This window comes from Atheta coriaria, unplaced genomic scaffold, assembly GCF_025399875.1.
Source record: "Atheta coriaria isolate IRGN ID8LTWV9N9 unplaced genomic scaffold, Caltech_Dcor_3.1 hic_scaffold_16_pilon, whole genome shotgun sequence".
Taxonomy (NCBI): domain Eukaryota; kingdom Metazoa; phylum Arthropoda; class Insecta; order Coleoptera; family Staphylinidae; genus Dalotia; species Dalotia coriaria.
The window spans coordinates 188911-211481 of NW_027045458.1; the positions used below are offsets into that span (position 1 = coordinate 188911).

The following is a 22571-nucleotide window of genomic DNA, read 5'->3' on the forward strand; positions in this document are numbered from 1 at the left end:
TTGATATGCACAATTGAAGTGCCCGCACATGTGTCTATATGAATGGAGTAAACGAAAACCCAAACAAAACACTCACAGCAAACACATTTTCTCAATGCTCTTATCGCACTTTTTACAACTTTAAAACTTACTTATAGTATAAATAGAGATGTAGGAAGATGCAAAATGCATACAGGTAGTTCAACTGCACATAGAAATATCAAGTCGCCACTTTTACAAATAAGCAAAATCATGAAAGTTTTGATTTTCTTTGCTTTGGTACTTCAGGTATCCTTGGGTAAGTAAAGAAATAAAACTAGCATGTATCACTATTAACACTTATTGAAACCTCATAGCTCTACCCATGGAGAAAGAAAACCGAATCGTAGGCGGATATCCTGCTAGTCCAGGTCAATTTCCACATCAGGTCTCTCTCCAACTCAATGGCCAACACGCATGTGGTGGGTCCATCATTTCACCCTACACGATCCTCACCGCTGCTCACTGTGTTTATGGGTAATATTCTTTTTTTCACCCGTTCAACTTTATATTATATATAAATTTCGCTCCATAGAGTATATGATCAATTGTATGTCCTCGCTGGTGTCACTGACTTAAATGAGAATGGTGTCCGTGTGGCTGTGGGCCAGATTGTGATCCATGCAAATTACAACCCAAATACTTTTCTTGATGATATCGCTATTCTGCGTTTATCAAGCGCACTACCAATTGAGGGATATATTCAAATTGCTCCCCTTCGAGGTCAGGGAGTCAACCCAGGAGAAACTCTTACTCTAAGCGGTTGGGGGCGCACTTCTTACCCTGGCAATCTTCCCTCGCAGTTACATTGGATTCAACTGGCTGCAATAGATTTGAATACCTGCTCCCAACTACTAGCTGGTTCAACTCCTATCGGTAACGGCCATGTCTGCACATCATCACCAGTAAACGAAGGATCTTGCCAGGGTGATTCTGGTGGCCCATTGATTGATGCCTACGGAAATCAAATTGGTGTCGTCTCGTGGGGAATCCCATGTGCTAAAGGATATCCTGATGTCTTTACTTCAGTACCATACTATTGGAACTGGATTGTACAAAGTTCCAAATCATTGGAAAACGTTCACATTGTAAACTAATATTGTTAATTATAAGTTCATATTGAATAAAATTTAGATATATACATTACTAGCGACCTGCCCCGGCTTCGCACGGAAGTAAAATAACCGCATCAAAATCCGTTGCGTAGCTTCAATGATTTAAGCATACAAAGAGACAGACAGAGAAAGCGACTTTCCTTCTCCAAACAAAAACATCAACCGGTCAACTTCCAGCCCACGTACACACATACACGTATGCTTGGAGGAAGCTACGAAACATCACTGGAAATAGCAGACGGGAATAATCGAAACTTTGTATTTACATCACATTAGAAACCTCCAAAAATAGCAGTACTTCTCCACTATTTAATGGATATTTATTATACATATAAAACCTTCCCTCTTGAATCACTCTATCCTATTAAAAAAAACGGCATCAAAAATCAGTTGCGTAGTTTTCAAAGATTTAAGCATACAAAGGGACCGAAAAAAGCGACTTTACTTTATACTATGTAGTGATGATGTGATGATTACGCTTATATGTAGCCTATTGTGATGATAATACTGAAGTTTATCATTTATTATCACGACAAAATATTGCAGTACACTTCAACACCTGTATATTCCAACGTAAAATTCGTTGACAAAGTCAACTTGCAGTTGTACAATAAGTCAACAAAATAATTGACCATCGCCTTAATTAACATTAAATAAGTACTTAAAGCAACAATAATAATAAAAAAGTTGATTTGTCTCATTTGAATAATTTATATTCCTTTTCAAAGCATCAAATCATAAAAACGTAGATTAATGTTATGTAAACTAAAAAATAAAATAATTTATTGCGTGCATTAAAAGGTAAATACGCTTGCCTTACCGAATATGCCAGAATAATTATTATAATGAGAAAAAATTATTCATTTTGATTACAATTACCCGACGCAATTTTCTACACTATTTACCGAGTTCAAGAGCGCATACAAATTCACGAGTGATTAACTGCAAATGAAACGTCAACGTGGAAACCGTATCGAAACAGTCGACATTAATTTTATGAATAATAATAGAGTGAAGTAAGTACCTATTATTTATAAAAGGAAAACAAAGTGAAGTGGGCAACTTTAAAAATATGCGTGATTCTATTTTTACTGCAATGTGGATAATTGTAACTTGATACACGAATAAATTGTATATTTCGATTCATTTAGCAGTATTTCTACCGATAACGTCTAAATAGTAATTAAAATCATTAATGTTTGTTATGGATTGATGAATTGACGTTGGTATTAACTGCCCGATAGAAAACTTAATTATGCATAACACAAACTGTTCAAAGTATTGAATTTATCTATAACATAAAAACAAATCGCAAAATGTGTTGGTAAGCGCATAACTCAACAACGCCTAGACCAATTTGGCCAATTATTTTATTAAAATGTTCGTTAAAGCCCAAGGATGGTTTTCTCGACGAAAAAAAATCGAATAATTGTCGGGAAAATCCCAAAGACATCTCTTTTCCATAGGATAACAGTTGGCATTGAGATTTAATCATAGTTATAGTTAAATAGTTGAATAGTTGATAGTGCATTGTTAGCAATTCTTTATATAATTAATTACTTTAAAATGAAATTGCGAACCTATACTACCGGGACGAAGTCGCGGGCAAAAAATCAATTACAAACATTAAACCACAATTAAAATCAACATATAAACAATGATTCATTCAATGATTTACATGCATACAAATATGTAAAAACATATGAAATTAACTTTTCCGAATGTTTATTTCGGTTTTTACTGGCTTCACGGCCAATTGAACCGATAACAAACCACTTACTATAATCCTGATTACTGAATTGAATGAATATTATATGGAAGCCATTCAAATGGAAATAGAAATAGATTCTACGAATACAAATTCGTATAAGTGTTTTGATTGATCATACCTGGATACCGATGTTGATCAAAATAGATTGATGTGATTACAATGGCTAATCCTAAACCTAACGGTACAATCACACCTTGCATGTTGACCAACAGACATTCGTAAATGGCAAGTCATGGATAACCACTAGCATCATTTTTAAATTACAAATATAAATATCAATTACAATTAATTATAGGAGCAGTTTTTTAAGTGCAGTAATTTAGGTTATATAAGACTTATATTCGTCTGAGTGAATAAATTTAAAAAGCGTCTTATCCTGTTCCATCAACAAATATTTGGCGCATAAACAAAACAATCATTTATTTAAAAAGCGTCTTATCCTGTTCCATCAACAAATATTTGGCGAATAATCAAAACAATCATGTATTTACTACTTACTATTATTGAATACTAGCGACCTAAGCCCTGGCTTCGCGCGGAAAAAATAGCATCAAATTTCAAAATCCGTTGGCGTAGTCTTTTTCAATGATTTAAGCATACAAAGAGACAGACAGAGAAAGCGACTTTCCTTCCAAACAAAAACATCAACTGGTCAACTTCAACCCACACGTACACACACATACACACGTCTATGCTTGAGGGGAAGCTACGAAGCATCGCACAAATAGCAGACGGGAATAATCGAAAACTTTGTATTTACATCACATTAGAAACCTCAAAAATAACAGTACTTCTCCACTATTTAATGGATGTTAATATACATACAAACCTTCCTCTTGAATCACTCTATCTATTAAAAAACGGCATCAAAATCAGTTGCGTAGTTTCAAAGATTTAAGCATACAAAGGACCGAAAAAAGCGACTTTACTTTATACTATGTAGTGATGATGTAGTGATTACGCTTATATGTAGCCTATTGTGATGATAATACTGAAGTTTTATCATTTATTATCACGACAAAATATTGCAATTACACTTCAACACCCTGTATATTCCAACGTAAAAATTCGTTGACAAAGTCAACTTGCAGTTGTTTGTTTCCTGGACCATCAGTCCAATTGGTCAAAATCTATGCCAGCGAAACTCAGGTGAACCGCTTATCGATGACAAAAGGAAATCCAGACAGTTTCACTTCTGATGCGTGCTTTTTCTTCGTAGATTCGTAAACATTCATGAGCACAAACATTACAAAAATGTTTTAAATTATCAGTAAGATTAGATTCGATTATGAAAGATTTAAACTAATTGTTTGTTTTTTATCTTAATAGCTCTAATATTTTCAAGTTAATTTTGGGAGCAAAACACGTAAACCATGAACCTTGAGGCTCATGATTGCCAAAATACGTTGTTACCTTTAATCCATTAATCGATAAAAAACAACTTGAAGTAGATCGCTGATAAAAGTTGCCAAATTTAACTGTCTCTGAGTATAAATACTCATGCTCACAATAAGTTGAAGCCGAGGGAGAAGCAGGCAATTTATAAAGATGCTTCGTCCTCAATTTTTGCTTCATGCGGTACTTGTGATCGTATTGGTGTTGATTATCATATGCTATACACTTGCACTGCCAGCCAAACATCGCATAGTGGGTGGTAGTACGGCGAGCCAGGGCCAATTCAAACACCAAGTGTCTATACGAAACAATGGAGCTCACTTTTGCGGAGGATCCATCATCACTCCAACAACTATCCTTACAGCGGCTCACTGCGTTCACGGGTAACAATGCAAATCCCTTCATGTATTAATACTGTATTTGTAACTTATTATTTGCATTTTGTCACTAGATCCAGCACAGCTGGTATGACAGTAGTCGCTGGTTCCACGTCGTTATCCCAAGGAGGAGTTAGCGTGCCAGTGGCGCAGGCTTTGTACCACGCTGGATTTGATCCCAATAGCCTTTTGAACGATGTCGCCGTCCTGCATTTGGCCAGTCCAATCCCACTTGGCGGAAATATTCAACAGATTCAACTACGCGGTTCGACGGTATCAGGTGGCGAGCGACTTACTTTGAGTGGTTGGGGCCTGACTTCGTACCCTGGTGAAATTCCTAACAATCTACAGTACATAAATCTACAAGCTATTGAAATTGCAAGGTGTGCTCAGGAATTGGCGGGCTACAGTCCAATTGATATTGGACATGTTTGCACTACCTCTCCTGTCAACCAGGGTGCTTGTCAGGGTGATTCTGGTGGACCTTTGATCGACGCTAGTGGTTACCAGGTTGGTGTCGTCTCGTGGGGTATCCCATGCGCCAAAGGAATGCCGGATGTCTTCACATCTGTTGCATACTATGCAGACTGGATCGTACAGAATGCCCAATTTGACGAGAAGATGATTGTCGATGATGAATAAAAAAACTGGGGCATTTTAATTGCATATTACGTAAAATTTCTTTCAAATAACAATCACTTTTATTTTTAATTAATTTTGTCAATGAATAAAAATTAGCAGCTGATTACCGCCTATGAATAAATTTTATTTTCCAGCACAATCATCCAAATTTGCTTCACCGCCCCCGATCCGCAACTTTTTTTTCAAAAGTTTTAAACATAAAGCACCTTATTAAATTTAAATTAGTATGGTGTACCTACTTCAGACAGAGTATGCATAAATTATGTAACCTTCGAGCCCAAAATTTGCATTTTCATTTTCGACATTGCAAATTCAGTCACATTACCACACGAACCTGATTAAACAACCTTACAATGTCCCCAGACTTCAATTTTTACGAACTATTCCCTCTTCAATTAGAACAAACAGTACCTGAAACAAAAAGAAATATACATTATTATGATTGCTTTACTTTAATTTAAGATAATTCAATAAACTGGGTCAATATTTGATGTGATTTATTTTCCTCTACCTATACTACTAATGTAATTAAAATGTAAATGAAAAACGGTTTGAATTCCTCGATCGCAAGTGCATAAACCCACTCAAAGCTGTCAAGGCTGATACGGCTGCAATTGATTACGACTTTGCGTCTCGTTAACCTTCGATTTTATTGTCGATAATTTACCGCCAAAGCACGATCGTTTAATATTTATCTCGCGACGTGATTAGATCCACAGCGTTATCTCATCATATTTCACACTATTTCACAACTGCTATTTTCCGGGCGTGACGTGGCAAAATTCAATTTCCTGGCAAACATTAAATCTTTGATTGTTCCATTTGCTTTTTTGTTCCCGGAAAGTTTTCCGCACATTTTTTCCACGATGGTGCAAGCTTGCAAAGTGTAAAGATGAGAAAGAACAGCAGGAGCGGCAAGAGGTTGTATGCTGTAATAGTTTTGAGAGTTGCCAGAAGTTTCTTCTTCGCACTTGCAGAGGAGACTACTGCGCCTGCTTGGTGTGTGCGCCTGATTACTATCAATTCCGTTTTGTTGCCTCGTTTTGTGCGCGCCGGCATTCGGGAAAATTGTGTGTCCTTAAACAACCGACAACCGACTCGCGCTCGACATCAAACCACCCTCGACGCGATATAACTCGCCCGCCTGTCGTCAGACGTAGTCAGTTTTATTTGAAGATTCAAAAAATGTCTACTTTCCAAACTCACAAAGTTTCAAGCGTAGAAATTGTTACAGTACAGTGTAACAAACACATACTAACAAAAAAAACTAGTGATGATTACAGATACTTTCAACAATTTCAAGTTATTTTCATTTGTTTTAACTGTGCATTGCATGTGCATTTCAAAGCGTATTTTTAATTAAATTCTCCACCATTTCGAGAGCATTTACGTAAGCAAAGAATGTAAGAAAATTGTCGATTGCAACACGGGAATGTGCCAGTAGCGTACCTACTCAGCGCATATCGGTGACACCGGCGTCGCTCAGTTTCGACATTTGTATACATTACGCAACGTGCAGTTAACGACCTTCCGTCGGTTTTTCCGCCTCGAAAAAAACATTTTCATCCCCGCGCAACCAAAAAAAATGGTAAACTCTTCGGTTTGCCGCTGGTGCCCTTCGCTTGCCAGTTTGGCACTTAATCAACGTGGAAGTTTATAAAAAGCCGGCGACGATGAGCGGCTGAGCAAAACGACGAAAAGACAAAAGACGTACGACACAAAAAGACGCTGCTAACGATGCTAGAGCAATGACAAAAAATATCCAAGACAAGAGATGCAGGAAAAAAACGAGGAGTGGAGTAGACTGATATTAGTGGCGCCACCAGTCATGATACATAACCAACAAACAAGAAAATCACAGTACATAAAAATGCAAAAATATTACTTTTTTCGCGCTATAGCAATAATACACATACAATTTTTTAGATTTAGAGCAAGGTCTGTCCTGGTTTCGGATCGTCAATCTCGTGCAATCTCACGTCCAATGGCAGGACACCGCGATTCAATCACACGGAACGAACCGTCCACGTCCTCCAAGTCCGCGCCGAATGCAGAACCTAGGCGAGCCGCGGATTCAAGTTGCGAAGGCTTCAGCGTTCGGATAACTGTAAACTACTCACGCACACGGTAGGTCATTAACCCAAAACACAGCCAACAAGCCTACAAGCCTACCTTCGGCGGAGAGCTAGGTGATTGGTGACTTTTCTTCCAAAAACCACGAGTATAAAAGCGCAATAAGCCACATTTTAGAATGTTTAGGTAATAAGACAGATGCGAGCTGATGTGGCACCTGAGCGTCTAACAAGGCAGATCTTTGTCTCAGATATAATTGGAGATTTGTGGCAGATTTCGAGAGAAGATTGCCATATTGCGAATTACGACTAAACACTGTGACCAAACATTGTTGCGTTGTGGGACACAGCTTGCGTAAGATAATTTCGACATGTTCGTTGTTCACATTTCCAACATTGTTGCTTGAGAATGCGAATAACGTGACAATTATTCAATAAACGTCTCTCGCATGCTTCGTCGGGACCATATTCATTACAGTTTGAATTATTTGCCAGAAAATGCCGTATATTGTACAGCATAACATTTAAATACGTACGATAAGTCTTTTACGCATGTTGACACGCAAAAAAACACATAATATAATTAAATTGTTTAATTGTTAAAAGAAAAAAAAAGAAAAACTTTTTTTTTCAAATTAACTTTTCTTTTTTAATTGAAATACAATATTTTAAATACATATCTGTTTTAGATTAAAACATAAAAAATTAATCTCTGAAATGGTACTAAAAAAAACTTTTTCGAAGTAAAAAGTTAGCAAGATTTACATTTTCATCAAACGGCGCCAGTATTTGCCAGCTAAAAGCAAAACTTCTCATTAAAATGACATAAAATTGCCCACTCGAACGCCTCCCAATGCAATTCGAAGCCATTATGCGCAATAACTAGTTGCTTAGTTGTTCGCTCGTCGCGTTAATTATAAACTTTAAACTAAATTCATCCGTGCGCGCGCGCGCAATGTTTTGTTTGCGAGTCTCTTTCATCGTCGCTCGCATTCAATCGCATTAATCCAAGTTAAAAGTTTGCCATTTCGCCGTTTTATCATTTAATTCGCAACGCGTAATAGACATATCATAGAAAAGTGCAAACGCAAACCTCGCTATAATTGCGTCTATTATCCCCCGACAAACCGAGAGCTCAAATACGGAAGACGACATTAACCGTCGTTTATATAAAATCTAAGAATTCCAGCACTCGCAAGTGGCAAAACGTCATTACACTAGCATGGAATAAGTGTGCGAATACGTGCAGCGCATGTAAGACGCTGCGCTGCGTTTCGTGCCGGCGAAGAAGCGCAATCGGACAACGAATGGGTAACGAACGAATATGACCCGATTCGTGTCCGCCGCCGCTGTGTATCTCCGCACCGTGAGAATATACTTTCACTATTACTCGCTCCTCGCGGTTAAATCATGCTCTCAGAGATGAATTCCTAAACCCACACTAGCCTAACCTAACTTAACAGAAAATAACGTACGCACACACAACCTGCAGAATAAAATTGATTTGACTAGGTTATGTCATGAATTGTTTCCCAAGTTAGGTTAGGTTATGTGTGTACGTAGCTTCACATCAATCAAAGTGATTGAAGGTGTTGAGATGGATCGACGGCGCGATGAAAACTCTGCGCATGTTAATGATGAAAACGTTTCGAAACTGGTTTCTCGAAAGAAAGTGCTGCTCAGCGCGGAGCTGGCATTTTCTAGAAATCGGCGAATTCCTAAAGCCTCAAAGTGCTCAAACACAAACGCTTCTTTCTCACCGGCAATCAACTAAAACATAGCGCACCACTACACGCATTCAATATTATTATTACAAGTGAAAATTACAAACAAAACCAGCAAGCATCCTCAGCGTTTTTTTTTCTCTATCATGGTGAAAATGAGAACAATGAAAATACAAACAATAAAAATTTTCTTCTCGCGTGCGCGAAACAAGTAAAAGCAATAATCATAAATGTTTCGTGGACGCAGGACGACACTGATTAGCAGCAAACTTTTCGAGCGCCGCCGCGCAGAGTGGATAACGACCGGAGAGCGCTGAAATTATACATTCAGACAAGTCTATCGACATAACAATAACGTTTCTAATTGCATTTTCTTGTTGTTAAGTGTAAAGAGAAAAGGAAGAAGAAGAAATCATGCGCGGTCGATAGAAAGGTTTAGTTTTAAGTGTCAGTGTCACATTTCACTAGAAATTAGTGTTTAATCTGCTAATCTACATAATATAACTGTGAATTATTTTGCTCTTCTCTAGGTCACCGGCATTAATTTTTAATTTCCGTTTGACACTCACAAACATTTATGCTGCTTTTTTTATTGATAAAAATTAAAAATTTACAATTAACATTCACAAATAACAGTGAATTTCAGTCTCGCGCAATTAATGTCATTCGATTCCGTGAACACGTGTTTCTTCGTGCGCTCTGTCCAGTTTCTTATCGAGCGTTGTTCGTGACTCGCTCGCGACTTTTTGCACGTTCATTCTTCGCTAATGAAACTAATCGCGGATTAAGTGGTTCACGGTTGAGTTTGCTAAAACGTGCAGAGTCTTCCTCACAAGATAAACTTGTAATTGATAAAATATTACAATTGTTTGTTGTTTTTATGATTAATAAATTATTGCGAATTTCAAACGGAAATAACAAAATAAGCCTATACATATATGTAAAGTTATGTGGGAATTGTAAGGAATTACAGGCCGGATTGCACGCTTAACACCACCGCTCGCATTCGCAACAAGGGAGCTGCCACAAGGGTTGTAACTCGCACCCGAACCACAAGGGAGGTGTAAAACGTCCGCGCGTTTATTAAATATGCACGCCACGTTGACGCAAATCCACTAACACGCCTCACTGAAAACTTACGAAAAACACTAGAGTCACATAAAGAAGAAACTTACGACACTGAACCCTGATTAAAACTTAAATGAACAAAAACCAAAAAAAAAGCATTAAACCAAAATCAAATCAAACCGAAGCATCTGCGTTAAATGTTCTGTATGTCTTGTGTATAAGATGGCGCTGACGGTCGACCGCAAATCAAGTTGGTCGTAGTAGATTGCAACGATTGCAATTTGCAAATGGATTACACGCCAGGCGTTAGACAGAGATAACAATCCACACAACGGAAGCGCTAGTGTTGCTATAGTGGGTGGGTGCGACCACAGAATGGAAGAACAATGCACAACAGTTGATGTTTGCGATCGCGACGGCGGACACATTCGCAAACATGCGTCGCCATGTTGCGCCGGCTGCCGGCGGTTTGTTTGCGCGCCGCTGCGACGAAGATTAATCAGCAAAGTTTGCGACACGCGTATTGCATCAGTCGCCCGAAACCGAATCCGTTCCCGAAAGTATATTGCTGTAAACATTTTAAAAGCGCTTAAAACGGTTTACCGAGTTTTAGCTACAAATAAAAATGGCACCGCGCATGCGCAGTCGAAGAACATGCGCTAAGCTATAAACATTTTACGACGTGTTAATGTCTTAGATGACTTAGATCACTTAGAAGACAAGAAACCATAAAGATCATTGACTCTACGACTAATCGCCGGTCTGCCCACGTTAACAATCATCATATTATGATTTGATTTGAGAGTGGGAGTGTTTACGCATGTGTGCGTCCCAATAAATTACGTTACAATAGATATTTCATCCGATTTAAGCATCACCGTCGCGCCTCAACTCGACGCGACCTTATTCGTGATCTTGATTTTAATTCAACGTACAAAAGCTCCGGCACTTGGCCTCAAGTTCAAGAGCCAGTAACAAACAAGAAACAACAACCTCAACGCTCACGTATTGATGATATATTTTTCGTGTGTTTATTTAAACCATAAAACGCGGGTAATCTTTTAATCAAAAAACACTGGCCCAACATCACGGAAAAGAAAGTCACGATTCGAAAATTTTTCAAAGTTTCTACGCTTTCATAGGATTTACGACGACGTATCGTGCGCGCATTGTGTCTGTGTCGTGTTGCTAAGCTGATTATGCGCAACGTTGCCACATTACATGGTTGCAACATGTGTGTGGCGGTAAACCGTTTAGCGCCGGGAGACGAATTCGCATGCGGCACTCGTGCGCGCGTAATATTCAATAATGTAGGTTATTACGAGTACGACGACGTCGCCGCAGATAGTTTCGTACGTGCATCACGTGTGCATCCGAAACAAAACTGCTTCCTTCCCCCTCCACGAGCAAGGCATTGCCAAAACCCTAACACCGTCCGTGTTGACAATGTTTGCCAAATAAACGTCACATGCTACAAATAACAATCGAATATAGTAACATTCGGCGGGTTCTCGACGCCCACCTAACCTATCTTCAAAGCGCCTCTCCACTTTTGATGCTGTATAACTTGTTTTCGGCTGGTTTTATTGTTGCAAAGCGAAAATCTAATAACGCATGTGTTAAGACCCGCTCGGGTGCGCGCGGGTTGTTGCCGGGGATTCTATAATATATCAGTGTCTAGCCGTGTGTGTATGTGTGTTTCTCGCCGGCCGTGCACGTCTTGCAATCCGGAACCGCCGAAACGTGGCACAGCACTTCCACCCTCACGAATGACGAAGGTTCGAGGCGCACGAGAAACATAAACACAAAGTGCGAAAGGCCGGTTCCGTACAAGTTACAACATGTCAGCCATGATTGTTACCCAAATCCAGCTGGCGAGATTCTAAGACGAGATTTATTGTTAAGCATGTTAAATATTAGAAGAACAATACCGGGAACAAAAAAATACGCCGTAATGTAAACGATTTTGTTAATGTTAAATATAAATAATTAAAGATTTAGAAGATGTTTTAGTTGACAAAACTTTCGACGTCTCCAGCGTGACACTCATTACGCTCGTGAAATTCGCGCAATGAATTTCACCGCATGCATAAATTCCTTTGCTAGCATATACACGACGCAACTAACAAGAAACTTGTAACTGGAGTTATTTGCTAGGTTCGCACCCGCCCGCCTTTCAACAAAATTGAGAGTTGTGCCTCAAACGAAGACTTTAGTAAGACTTGTAATGTCAAGTTCTACTTACTACCTACTACCGTGTGTGTCATTCGCAAGTAAGGTTAATTTAGACTTAATGTAATATGACAAAAGTATTTAAACTTTGCTTTTATGTGATACGACAAGTTGCCTACGTTAAATTTTTTATTCAATTTGAGGTTGAATCAACATGCAACCGCAACCCATCTGATATTAATTACGTACGTCGCTTCACCGCACCGCACCGGACAGCCTAATGAAAGGCAGTTAATTGCCGAACGCAAATAGGACACGGCGAATTGCGTTCGATGTCACACGTGAATCGATCTCATCTGCACGTTACTAAGTTGCCTACATCAAAGTAGAGAATCATGTAGTGTCCGCCAATGACACGAAAGTGACAGTTGACATTTCGTAAGTATTGGCAACATCGCATGCATTTATTGGTGAACTTTAACCGGAAAAAGGACGATAGAGATTCTCGGTAGCGTTTAATTATTTAGTTAGAGCCGGATGAGCGCACGAGTGCAACTCTGTAATATTGATGTTTCATCGGTAGAGTATAGCCATCAGGTGAAAGGGCAATCGGCGGGCGGCAATCGGAAAGCAATCGTCGAAAAATGATTGGATTCGCTCCTCAATAAAAGGCTTCCCCGTCGTACAAGACGCGAACAAATCGAGAAAGGAAATGCGCGTGTGAAAGGCGAGAAACAAAACCGCCAAATTGCAACATTGCAATAAAAAAATTACAAACTTTTTCGTTTGCACTGATTTAAAATAAAAATCTGCATATTAAAACAAGTCCGAAACTTTTTTCGAAATAAAAACATAAACAAAAAATCCCGGTTTGAGTTGGTATTCAAATCGTGTCGGCGCGTCGTCGCCCTGTTCCTTTGTTGAGTTTAATCCGCGCGCGCCGCGACGAGATAATGTCGACATGATACACTCCCCATACCCCCGTGAGCCCAGCACTCACATTCGCACTCTTTGTGGTCGCGTTCTTGTTTGTACTTTTCTTCATGGACGAAAACCGGAGACTTTTGCACTCTTTCAAACGTGCTTTTCAAAAATAAAAAAACCAACCACCCCCGTCGCCATGTGTACATTTTTTTTATCAAAGCGCGTGCAAACGCGGTCTCGCTTTTCGCCAGGATTAGATTATAACATCGAAGCGTTGGCCGTGTCCTGAATAAAGGATATATGCATATGTATATACCTTGGCTGTAGGGATGAAGAGAACGTCGCGATGACAGCCAGGGGGCTGTCGTGCGGTGTATCCTGATACGGGGGTGTATACAAAGGAGGCGCAAAAACGCGCGCGCCCCGTTAACCGGGGCGTCGATACATAATCGAAAGTTTCGCTTCTTTGAGTTTCGCAAAGCAGTTTTCAGCCGGCGCGAGCGCCAGCTCGGAAAACTTTTCAGACTAAGTGGCACGTGATGGAAGATGGAGTGAAATTTTCTACACGGCAAGCGGAAAAAAAAAACACAACAACAGCAACATTTGATTAGTTTCGCTTAAATTTCTTAAGAAATTCGTGTACATCGTGGAAAATCTTCGAAAAATTCTACGCAGCAAATAAATTGATAAAGTTTCAATAATAACACCAGCAGCGCCATCTGTTATTTTGCGTGAAAAGTAAAATGAATTATATCGTAACAGCTCAATCGGAGAGATAACAACTTGGAGCGCATTTTTTCCCACCAACAACATAATAAACGCGCCAGCCCTAATACACGCTACGTGCCTGAATTGACATAATAGGAGATTCGGGCCGCTTTTCGGCACTTTTGCCACTCGGTGCGTGCCGCAATCGCACATTTCCGAGCAATCAACGACACAACGCACGTCGCACATTCTCCGAAACGGATGAATCAAATCGAATGGAACGAATGTGAATTCAAATTCGAACTCTCATTTGAATACGAACAAAATTGCCGCCAACATGCACACTCACTCACAAACGCAGATTTGATGTGGGTAAATTTACGACAATTTAAATTTGAACGGTTGACAATCGACACAATCGCCGATGCCAGTTGCGTGTCTCATTAGCAAAATGTATATTAGTATAACGGCACGCATCAGGCAGGAAACAACATGTTTTAGTATGCGTATGGTCTCCTGACCGCAATTAGAAACACGTCAATGTCATGGCCACGCCGAATTTGTTCGAGCGCGCAATAATTCGCACAATTTCAACTTGCGTAACTCGCTCAGAGTTCCGGACAAGTTTAAATTGCTATCGCGGATCAATGCAGAAATTCGCCAAGTATTCGGTTCATATTGTAATTAGTGAATTATTCGGTATTAATTTCGAGTCGAATTGATTTAGTTCTGCCTCAAGGAGGCTAGTTGCGGACGGACGATTAGAGAACGATGTGTTTCTGATGGGTACTTATAACTTCAAGGAGACGTTCAACATTCGAATATGCAAATATTCTTGAATTCTAATTAAATACGCGCCATTTACATCTGGTTGTATGAAAATCAATAAATCACCGAAAAGCAAACAGAAAAAAAGTAATCTTGCAAAAAATTGTTAATTTTATATTTATAATGCTTATATAGTTAGAAATGAAATTAAATAAGAAATTAAATTATCAAGTAATTAACAACAAATCAAATTTTCACTCTGGCAGCTTTTCTAAACTGTGAAAAATAAAATGAATAAATATTGTTTTGCATGTAGCAGGTGCGTCTTGCAGGAAAATTGTTTCATAAAACGCATATCTCGTATATTCCTTGAGCCCACCCAAAGCGCAATAATTCAAACCTATATAAAATTAAATTCCTGCATAACGCCCCGCAGGCACAGCCAACAAAAACGCACAAAGTACCACAATAAATACCAAAAGTACTTACAACTTGTAGACAAGAATACAGATGCTTCAGACAATTAAACGAACCAAAGTACCGCACCACACCATCAGAACAATACCTGTTAATGTCCTAAGCAAAAAAGATAAGTAGAAATACTCGAGGTATTAGTAAGAGCTGACAATGTTAGGTGTTGGGTGTTCTGGTGTTCATTGTTCCGTGCCAGGCGCACGAGCCAGAGCTAAAACATAAGTCCGAAGATATGAAAACGCGGATGGAATTTATCGAAGTATAAAAGTACGAAAGATCACACAGCGCCGAAAGGTGTGTTTTACGCGTAGGACGAGAAGAGCCACGTGCGAATTATTGCACCTCGGAGCCCGTTTTCCCATACGTAATCGCTACAAAACGAAACAACCGAAGCAAACTGCAGCCGAGGGATGCTCGTAGGAAATGTGTAGACGAGTAGAGTACGAAGAAATATTTCAAATCCGAAGATTACGTGAGAATACGTTCAGTAAACAACTGTGTTTCCGTTAAGATTACAGGAAGCAAACAGAAAACCCAAGTTTCTATATTTTAACTTACTCACAAAACTTTTACCCACATAATTTTTATGTCTGTAATTTGTAAATCAAAAAAATGTTGAAATTCTACTTTTGTGAGAAAATTTAAATTGTAATTACGTAATTTAAACTTTTAAATTCGCTAGCAAACAAAACCGATCGCTAATAAATTTAAGTTCACTGAATGAATGATAAATCAGCCAACTTACGCAACCTAAAAACCCAAGTCGAACGCTCGCCAACTTATTCATTGTTACAAAATCACAACATTTCAGCATCTTCTTCATTCGATTTTTGAATAAAATTTCTATACGAAATTTGTAGCCAGCCAATGTGTGTTGGTGATGGTGAGATTGCCACACATTGTGTTTCACTTGTTGCGTTTTCAATCTCTTGACATTCCGCTTGATTAAAAACGCCGGCGCACCCACCGCACGCGGGCATGACCAACCCTTGAACGCCACATTTATTTCGCTCCTCTGCCGCTCTCGACTTGAATCATCCTCTCATCTTGAATGAAAATCTTCGTTTTGTGCGCTCGCGTCGCTTTTGTTAAATATTAAGCCATTGTTGGCGGCTAACGGTTCGACGGCACGAAGAGATGAACGCGCCTCAGCTGGTGACGACAACGACAACACAACAAACACCACAAACGACTTCAAGAGTCGCTCGTTCGTTCCAGGCCGCGATTGTATGCAAAATATTATGCGGCGCACCTCAAAAGATGAAAAGACCATAACGACATCATAAAATTGAGGTTAAGGGTCAAGTCAACTAAATATGCGCCATCTATCAATCAATCAATATATTAACATATTATTTTTTATTCGCTTTTTTGTCGCTTAGCGTTAATGTGTGTTTAGGCCATGTTGAGAGGGTGCTCTTAAAATATTCAACAACCAGGAGCAAGAGAGCTCTTTGGGTATTTAATGGCGTTTAGTGTTTTAGCTGCGCGTTAAACGCTCGGCCATCATGCGAGCGCTCGCTCTTGTTCGGACGGTAGTTAAGTGAAAACCATCGGCGGGTAACTGAAAAGGACTCAGGGTCCTCGCCGAGGAAAAAGCTCCTCCCGGTCGTAAATTATAAAGTCGAAATTAATTTTGCTCCAGGTCCGCCGCTTCATCCACATTGCGCAGCAGCGCAAAGAAAAAAGCGAAAAGATGGAAGCGGACGACGCAGAGAAGGTAAAAACTACTCCGACAATGAGAAGATCGTGCGATAAAACCCGTTAGCGACGTAACACATGCTTAGAGACAGGAATTTATTAAGAAAAACATAGATGGTCAGAAAGCTTGCGAGCTTTCGCTGCGAAAAAATATCAGAGGAGCAGAATGAAAAGGTTTACAAAAACACGAGGGATGAAAGTAGCAAAAATGCGGATAAAACCTAGTCGGAGGGCTGCGTGACGAACAAAAAAGTGTAAGAGTATTATCGGAGTGTTATAAGCTCCCGGCGCCTCCACCCTACTGCCGGCGTGCAAACACCGGAAGTGCGGAAATGCGGAAATGCGAAAATGTAATGTTACACTACCGAAAAAAAAGCACAAAAAAACGCGAAAACAAAAAGGAAATAGAAAACGTTTTGATTGCGATTACGGATCGAGATTTACAGAAGGAAATTACGAAAAAAAATCTCACAAAAAATGTCATAAAAGCAAAATTTATGTTACGCAAGAATTTTGACATTTAAAACCATCATATTAAAGTGCAAGGATGTTAACAAAATCTTCTAAAGAGCAAATATTTGTAGATGCACTAAAAAATGACTTTGACTTTCACTTCGTACTCTTTTCACAAAGTCACAAACCGATTAAATTAAATATACTTAACACAATATACATATACTAAAGTCTAGACCTAGGACGAAGTAAAACTACGTTTAGTTGGATCGTTCACTCGCATCGAAGCACGACGGCGAGACGAGCTAGACAACTGAACAACTGCAACAAACGGAAACGGGCGCAGGAGAGCACGGAAGCGGCGAACCGCGTCGGGGATTTCCGAGCACAGCGCGAAAGAAAACAAAAGTCATCTCAATGTTTGCAACTCCTGACATCTATCGACAAGCAGTGACATTTCATGTTTACAATAGCGTTGATTTCAGCCTCGTTGTTTGTGGATTGTTGTGCGTATAGACCGAACGAATTTAATTGCGAGCTAATGCGAGTTAATTAATAAACCAAAGCCCGGCGGCTGACAGATGAGCAGAAATTCAATATATACACACGCGTGTATGCCCCCCTAACCTAACATTTACACATTTTGCCTTTCATGTCACCCACAGCGTGTAATGCCACCGGCAATTCCCCAACAAAACAATCGAAATTTACACGGTTATCTGAATAAAATTCACATTCACGACTCATCGCAATTGCAAAATCATTCCGCAGCTAATTATAAATATTAATACATGTGATTTCACATGAATGTGAAAATCATCTATTTATTGTGCTGCATGAATAAATGAAATTAATTACATGCAATTCCACGCGCGGTATTGCAAGCCCGATGCGATCTGTGTGTTTAGTCTAATAACATGTCATTGCGCATAATATAATTTCGATTTCGCGTCCACGCGCCGTATTTGTATCCGGTCGGTATAATATAAATTCTGCTCATCTGCCTGACTCGTCAATGTCGCACGGGCACGAACACGATCGCTTGATAAACAATATATATATAATAAACAATTCGAACGGAGGGCGAACAAACATTCCAATTTAATTCATTATTACGAAATTTCGCATTCCAAACACGATGATTTATTTCAAATTTAAACTAATACTAACAAGGCTATGACATTCATTACCAACTAAAAAATAAGTCATTATTATGAATGAAAATTATTTCTGTTGAATTTTCTATTCATATTTATATTAATATTAATATTAATATTATGCTATTGTTATTTTTGTGAACTTGGCCATGACTTCTTTCATTTTCTGTTTGCGGTGCGTACAAAACAAATTCTGTGTGTGTGTGTGGATATTTTTTTGTGCCAACTTCATCGCACGCAAGTCGCAAGTCGCGCAGCGAAGCGGCACAAACCGGGCCACGCACATAACATTGAACTAGAAACCGCGAACTGACTCTCTTTGAGCCATACAAACGCATTTCCTTTCTTTAAATTTATAAATAATTCCGAAACAACCAAATGTTTTGAATTCGTCTACCAAGCAGAAATGTTTAAAGTGTATAAAGTCGCAAATATGGACAATCTAAAAATATTATAGCTATAACTTTGAAACTATACGACATACACAACTATAAATTGTTCAGAATAATAGTTCTTGACATATACTAGTATCAATCAAATTATAAATTATTTATTTGATTTATTTAATGTCAAATTTGTTAAAAATCTCAAAAATTTTGCTTTAAGTTTTATTCCGTTCAAAAACGATTTACGCTAAACTTATTATTGATGAAAGAGAAAAGATTTAATTAAATTTTACATCAACAAAGCAAAAATTCTCTAATTAATTTTTCTTTAACCAAAACATATAAAAACATCCTGAAATAATATGAAATTTTTAATAAAATTTCACAATAAGCATTAATTAATCAAAATTTAATAATAACTAATATTTTTAACTAATTATTTAAACAAATGAGACCCGAATTACTCAAATTTACAAAATATGTCAAGATACTAGGCAACCCACACTACATAACCTACAAAATGATAAAAATGTCTACCAGAAACTTGTAGAATGTCATTTATTTGATATGATATCACCACTCACGTCAAATCTAATAAATAAAACACAATCCTCTACCTCTACGAGTACAACTACACTCAACTCCATTATGAATAGAATAAGCGTAAAATAAATGCTTGAAAAGATTCCTCAATGAGTGGTTCAATGAGTTTTAGTTTTCTGTACGGCGTGCACATGAGGTCGATAAACTTTCATTCCTTGCAATGGCTGTCGTCGCGCAAGAGACACTGACAAAACCGACTGACTCAGTTGCGGCAGTCGTCTTCGTCAAGACGTGAAGCATTTCAAGAGAGTAGTAACTACTCCGACGTACATATAATAAACGTACGTTCAAACTTCTTTCTAGTTGTCTGTCGCTGTGCGTTGACTTATTTTGTACTTGCTTGATAATTATGTCGCAGGTTGCAACATTTTCCCACATTTTTTTTCCTCTCTATCAATTTATTCTGCTCGGCGGACAACGTAATCATCTAAATAACACTAATGAGTGTGTTTAAAAAAAATAATTTGTTTTTTTACATTTTGTTGACTCTATGCAAATATATTTCTATATTTCGTGCCGTTTCCTGTCTATTTTTAAACAACAATTTATTTTTGTGTAAAAATTAGAAAGTATAAATTTTATTCCATTTGCAAATAAAAACGTTTTGCTCGGTCTAGATTCAAATGAATCGGACATGAATATGCAACGGGCGAAACCATACCTTTGTTAGCAACCGAATAAACACTTAATAACATACGTTCACATTTACAGGCGTTTATTGGGTTGCATATATTTGCCTGCCACGTTTAATAATGGAACATGCAAAAGTGGAACACTTAACGAAAACAATTGAAGCGTCGCGCCCACTCGTAGCAATTCAAATTCGCACTAATTGTGCCCAAATTAAAACCGAAATTAAATTAGAAGCGCTTTTGTTTTTCGGCGCTATTGTGTGTTCAGCACATCGATAAAACACAATTTTAAATAATAACATACAAAGTTAAATTATTAAATTATTTAATTATGCACTGTGTAAAAAAAACTTTTTTAATCATTATGTTAAAACTCGTTGAGAGCAGCTTAAAAAGCTCGCTCGTCGCGTGTGCCCTCCATTAAAAGCATTTTTACGCTTTCCGGTTATTCGTAAATAAAATTAACAGCACAACCCTCTCATAATCTTCTTAAAATAATCTGTTAACTCTGTTACGCTGTTTTTTATTTCCCCGATCGGGATAAAAAATAGCCCATGCAACTTGTTGACATTTCGCGAGCTTAGAAAGGTCACAAAGAGGAATAGAGGGTGAAATGCGGGCTGGAAAGTTTCGCCAATGAAGTCACACGCGCGTACATCCACCCAGAATCACATATTTCAGCCGAAATTAATTAAAAGCAAGCGAGTGCTACTAAAGTCCGTGGATCAAGCGCATAGGACAAAAGCCAAGCACTGATTTATTGACATAGAAAACTTTTATTCAAATTTTTTCAAATCCAAAATAAAAGCCTAAAAACTTCAGCGCGTCCACTTAATAGTATCCACGCCTCCGCGTGTTTTTTCTTTTGTTTTTCAAGAAAAGTCTTCGTCGACTTCTTGCTTTCGAATTGCTTTCGCTGCTTGCGTTAGCATTTCGCTCGACTTTGTTTGAACGCAAATTATTTGCCGTTTTAATTCATTCGCCGTGGCGGTCTGCGGTGGACCCAGTCTGTGGTGTTGTGGGCAAATGGGATTACTTAATCTCGACGCGGTTTCGCTAATGCCGCGCAATTCTTCATCCCCTCCGGGCGCAGAGTAAAGCGTTGCGTTGCGGACGCGCACTTTTTTGTGTGTTAGCTTTTTTTCACTTTACGTTTAATTTCTTTAATTTCGTTTTATTTCGCGCCGTAAGTGGGGCGTAAATTTCGCAAATTAAATGTTTCGAGATGCGCACCAGCATCCAGCGCGCTTCTTATCCCAGGCAAGTTACTTTTTTTTCGCACAATGAGAAAATTTGCATTTGAATTGCGAGCTTTTCTCATCAACAAATTTTTTATTTCGAAATTTACAAATTTAACACTCAACAAAAAATTATAAAATTTTATTTTATTTTATTTATTATATTTTTACCTCAAGGGCATCGTCTCAAAATAAAACTAAATAAAATAAAATAAAACTGAATTAAATTTTTTATTCTCCACGATATTATTAACGTATTTTCTTCACAGGACACAAACAAGTTTACTCTAAGGTACAGGTAGACTACGTGCTCATAACTCACCCCATTCCACCCCATTCCTACCTTAGCAACGCGGCACGCTATTGAATTACTAATGATAACACGTTTGTCACTTGTTTGTTGTTTTGATACTTTCGGGTCGTATTCGAAACGCGCTCACGCACCCAAGGTAATATTCCAGCATTAATACCGATTATTAATTGCAAATTGCGTCGCCGACGGTGCGGTGCGTACGCGTGTTTCTGCGTGCGCTCGTTAATTATTAATTGATACGACTAATGGCGCTCGAACACTCCTGAAACTTACCTAAACAAACTTTGCACAGCAAAAAACAAAAAAGTGCTTTTTATACTGAGTGTCCTCAATTCCACACAATAGTTTAATAAATTATTAAAATAATGCGTTGATGTGATACTAAGATGACAATAATGAAGCAATTACCAGGCGCAAAAATGGTTATTACAATATGCTAACAATGAAGTTGGTCTCTAACGATGGAAATTGGAACATTACACATTACATACGTGGTGCGTGCTCGTACCACGTTTGTTTGCCGTATTTTTTGCTAAATTTTACATACAAGTGATGTTTATATGGTGATTCAATTTGCTCGACTCGTATTTCGCGCTCCTTGTGTTGGTTGTTTTATTATCATCATTATCATCATTGTCTCGATGTCTCGATTGTCTCGATTATTCTATTTTTCTATTTTTCGAGATGCCGCGCGACATAATGGGACATTGTGAACTGTACACTGAATGTGTAACGTGGAATTTTCTTTTGTTTAAATAAAACATTATTAACAAGCACGAAATATTATTCTGTGGAATGTTCATTGTAGGGTAGAGAGTGCGCAAATATATTTGACTCAGAAATACTCACATTTAATGAAA

General features: G+C 38.4%; 2 protein-coding genes across 2 annotated transcripts in view; one reads left to right on the forward strand and one right to left on the reverse strand.

Annotated features, from left to right (window-relative positions):
• LOC135802193 (low-density lipoprotein receptor-related protein 2-like) overlaps positions 1 to 22571 on the reverse strand; it is a 58960-nt gene that overhangs the window by 26922 nt on the left and 9467 nt on the right.
• LOC135802309 (transmembrane protease serine 9-like) lies at positions 129 to 5421 on the forward strand. The gene is made up of 5 exons (XM_065315874.1): positions 129 to 277; positions 336 to 495; positions 554 to 1114; positions 4425 to 4682; positions 4751 to 5421. The coding sequence occupies exons 1-5, from the start codon at positions 166 to 168 to the stop codon at positions 5316 to 5318; spliced, it is 1659 nt and encodes a 552-aa protein (XP_065171946.1). The 5' UTR covers positions 129 to 165; the 3' UTR covers positions 5319 to 5421.

Bases quoted from the DNA above. Each gene is read 5' to 3' on its own strand.
- LOC135802309 (XM_065315874.1), top strand. From the start codon at position 166: ATGCATACAGGTAGTTCAACTGCACATAGAAATATCAAGTCGCCACTT. The intron at 278-335 runs GTAAGTAAAGAA...GAAACCTCATAG, and splicing joins GGTACTTCAGGTATCCTTGG to CTCTACCCATGGAGAAAGAA. The intron at 496-553 runs GTAATATTCTTT...TTCGCTCCATAG, and splicing joins GCTGCTCACTGTGTTTATGG to AGTATATGATCAATTGTATG.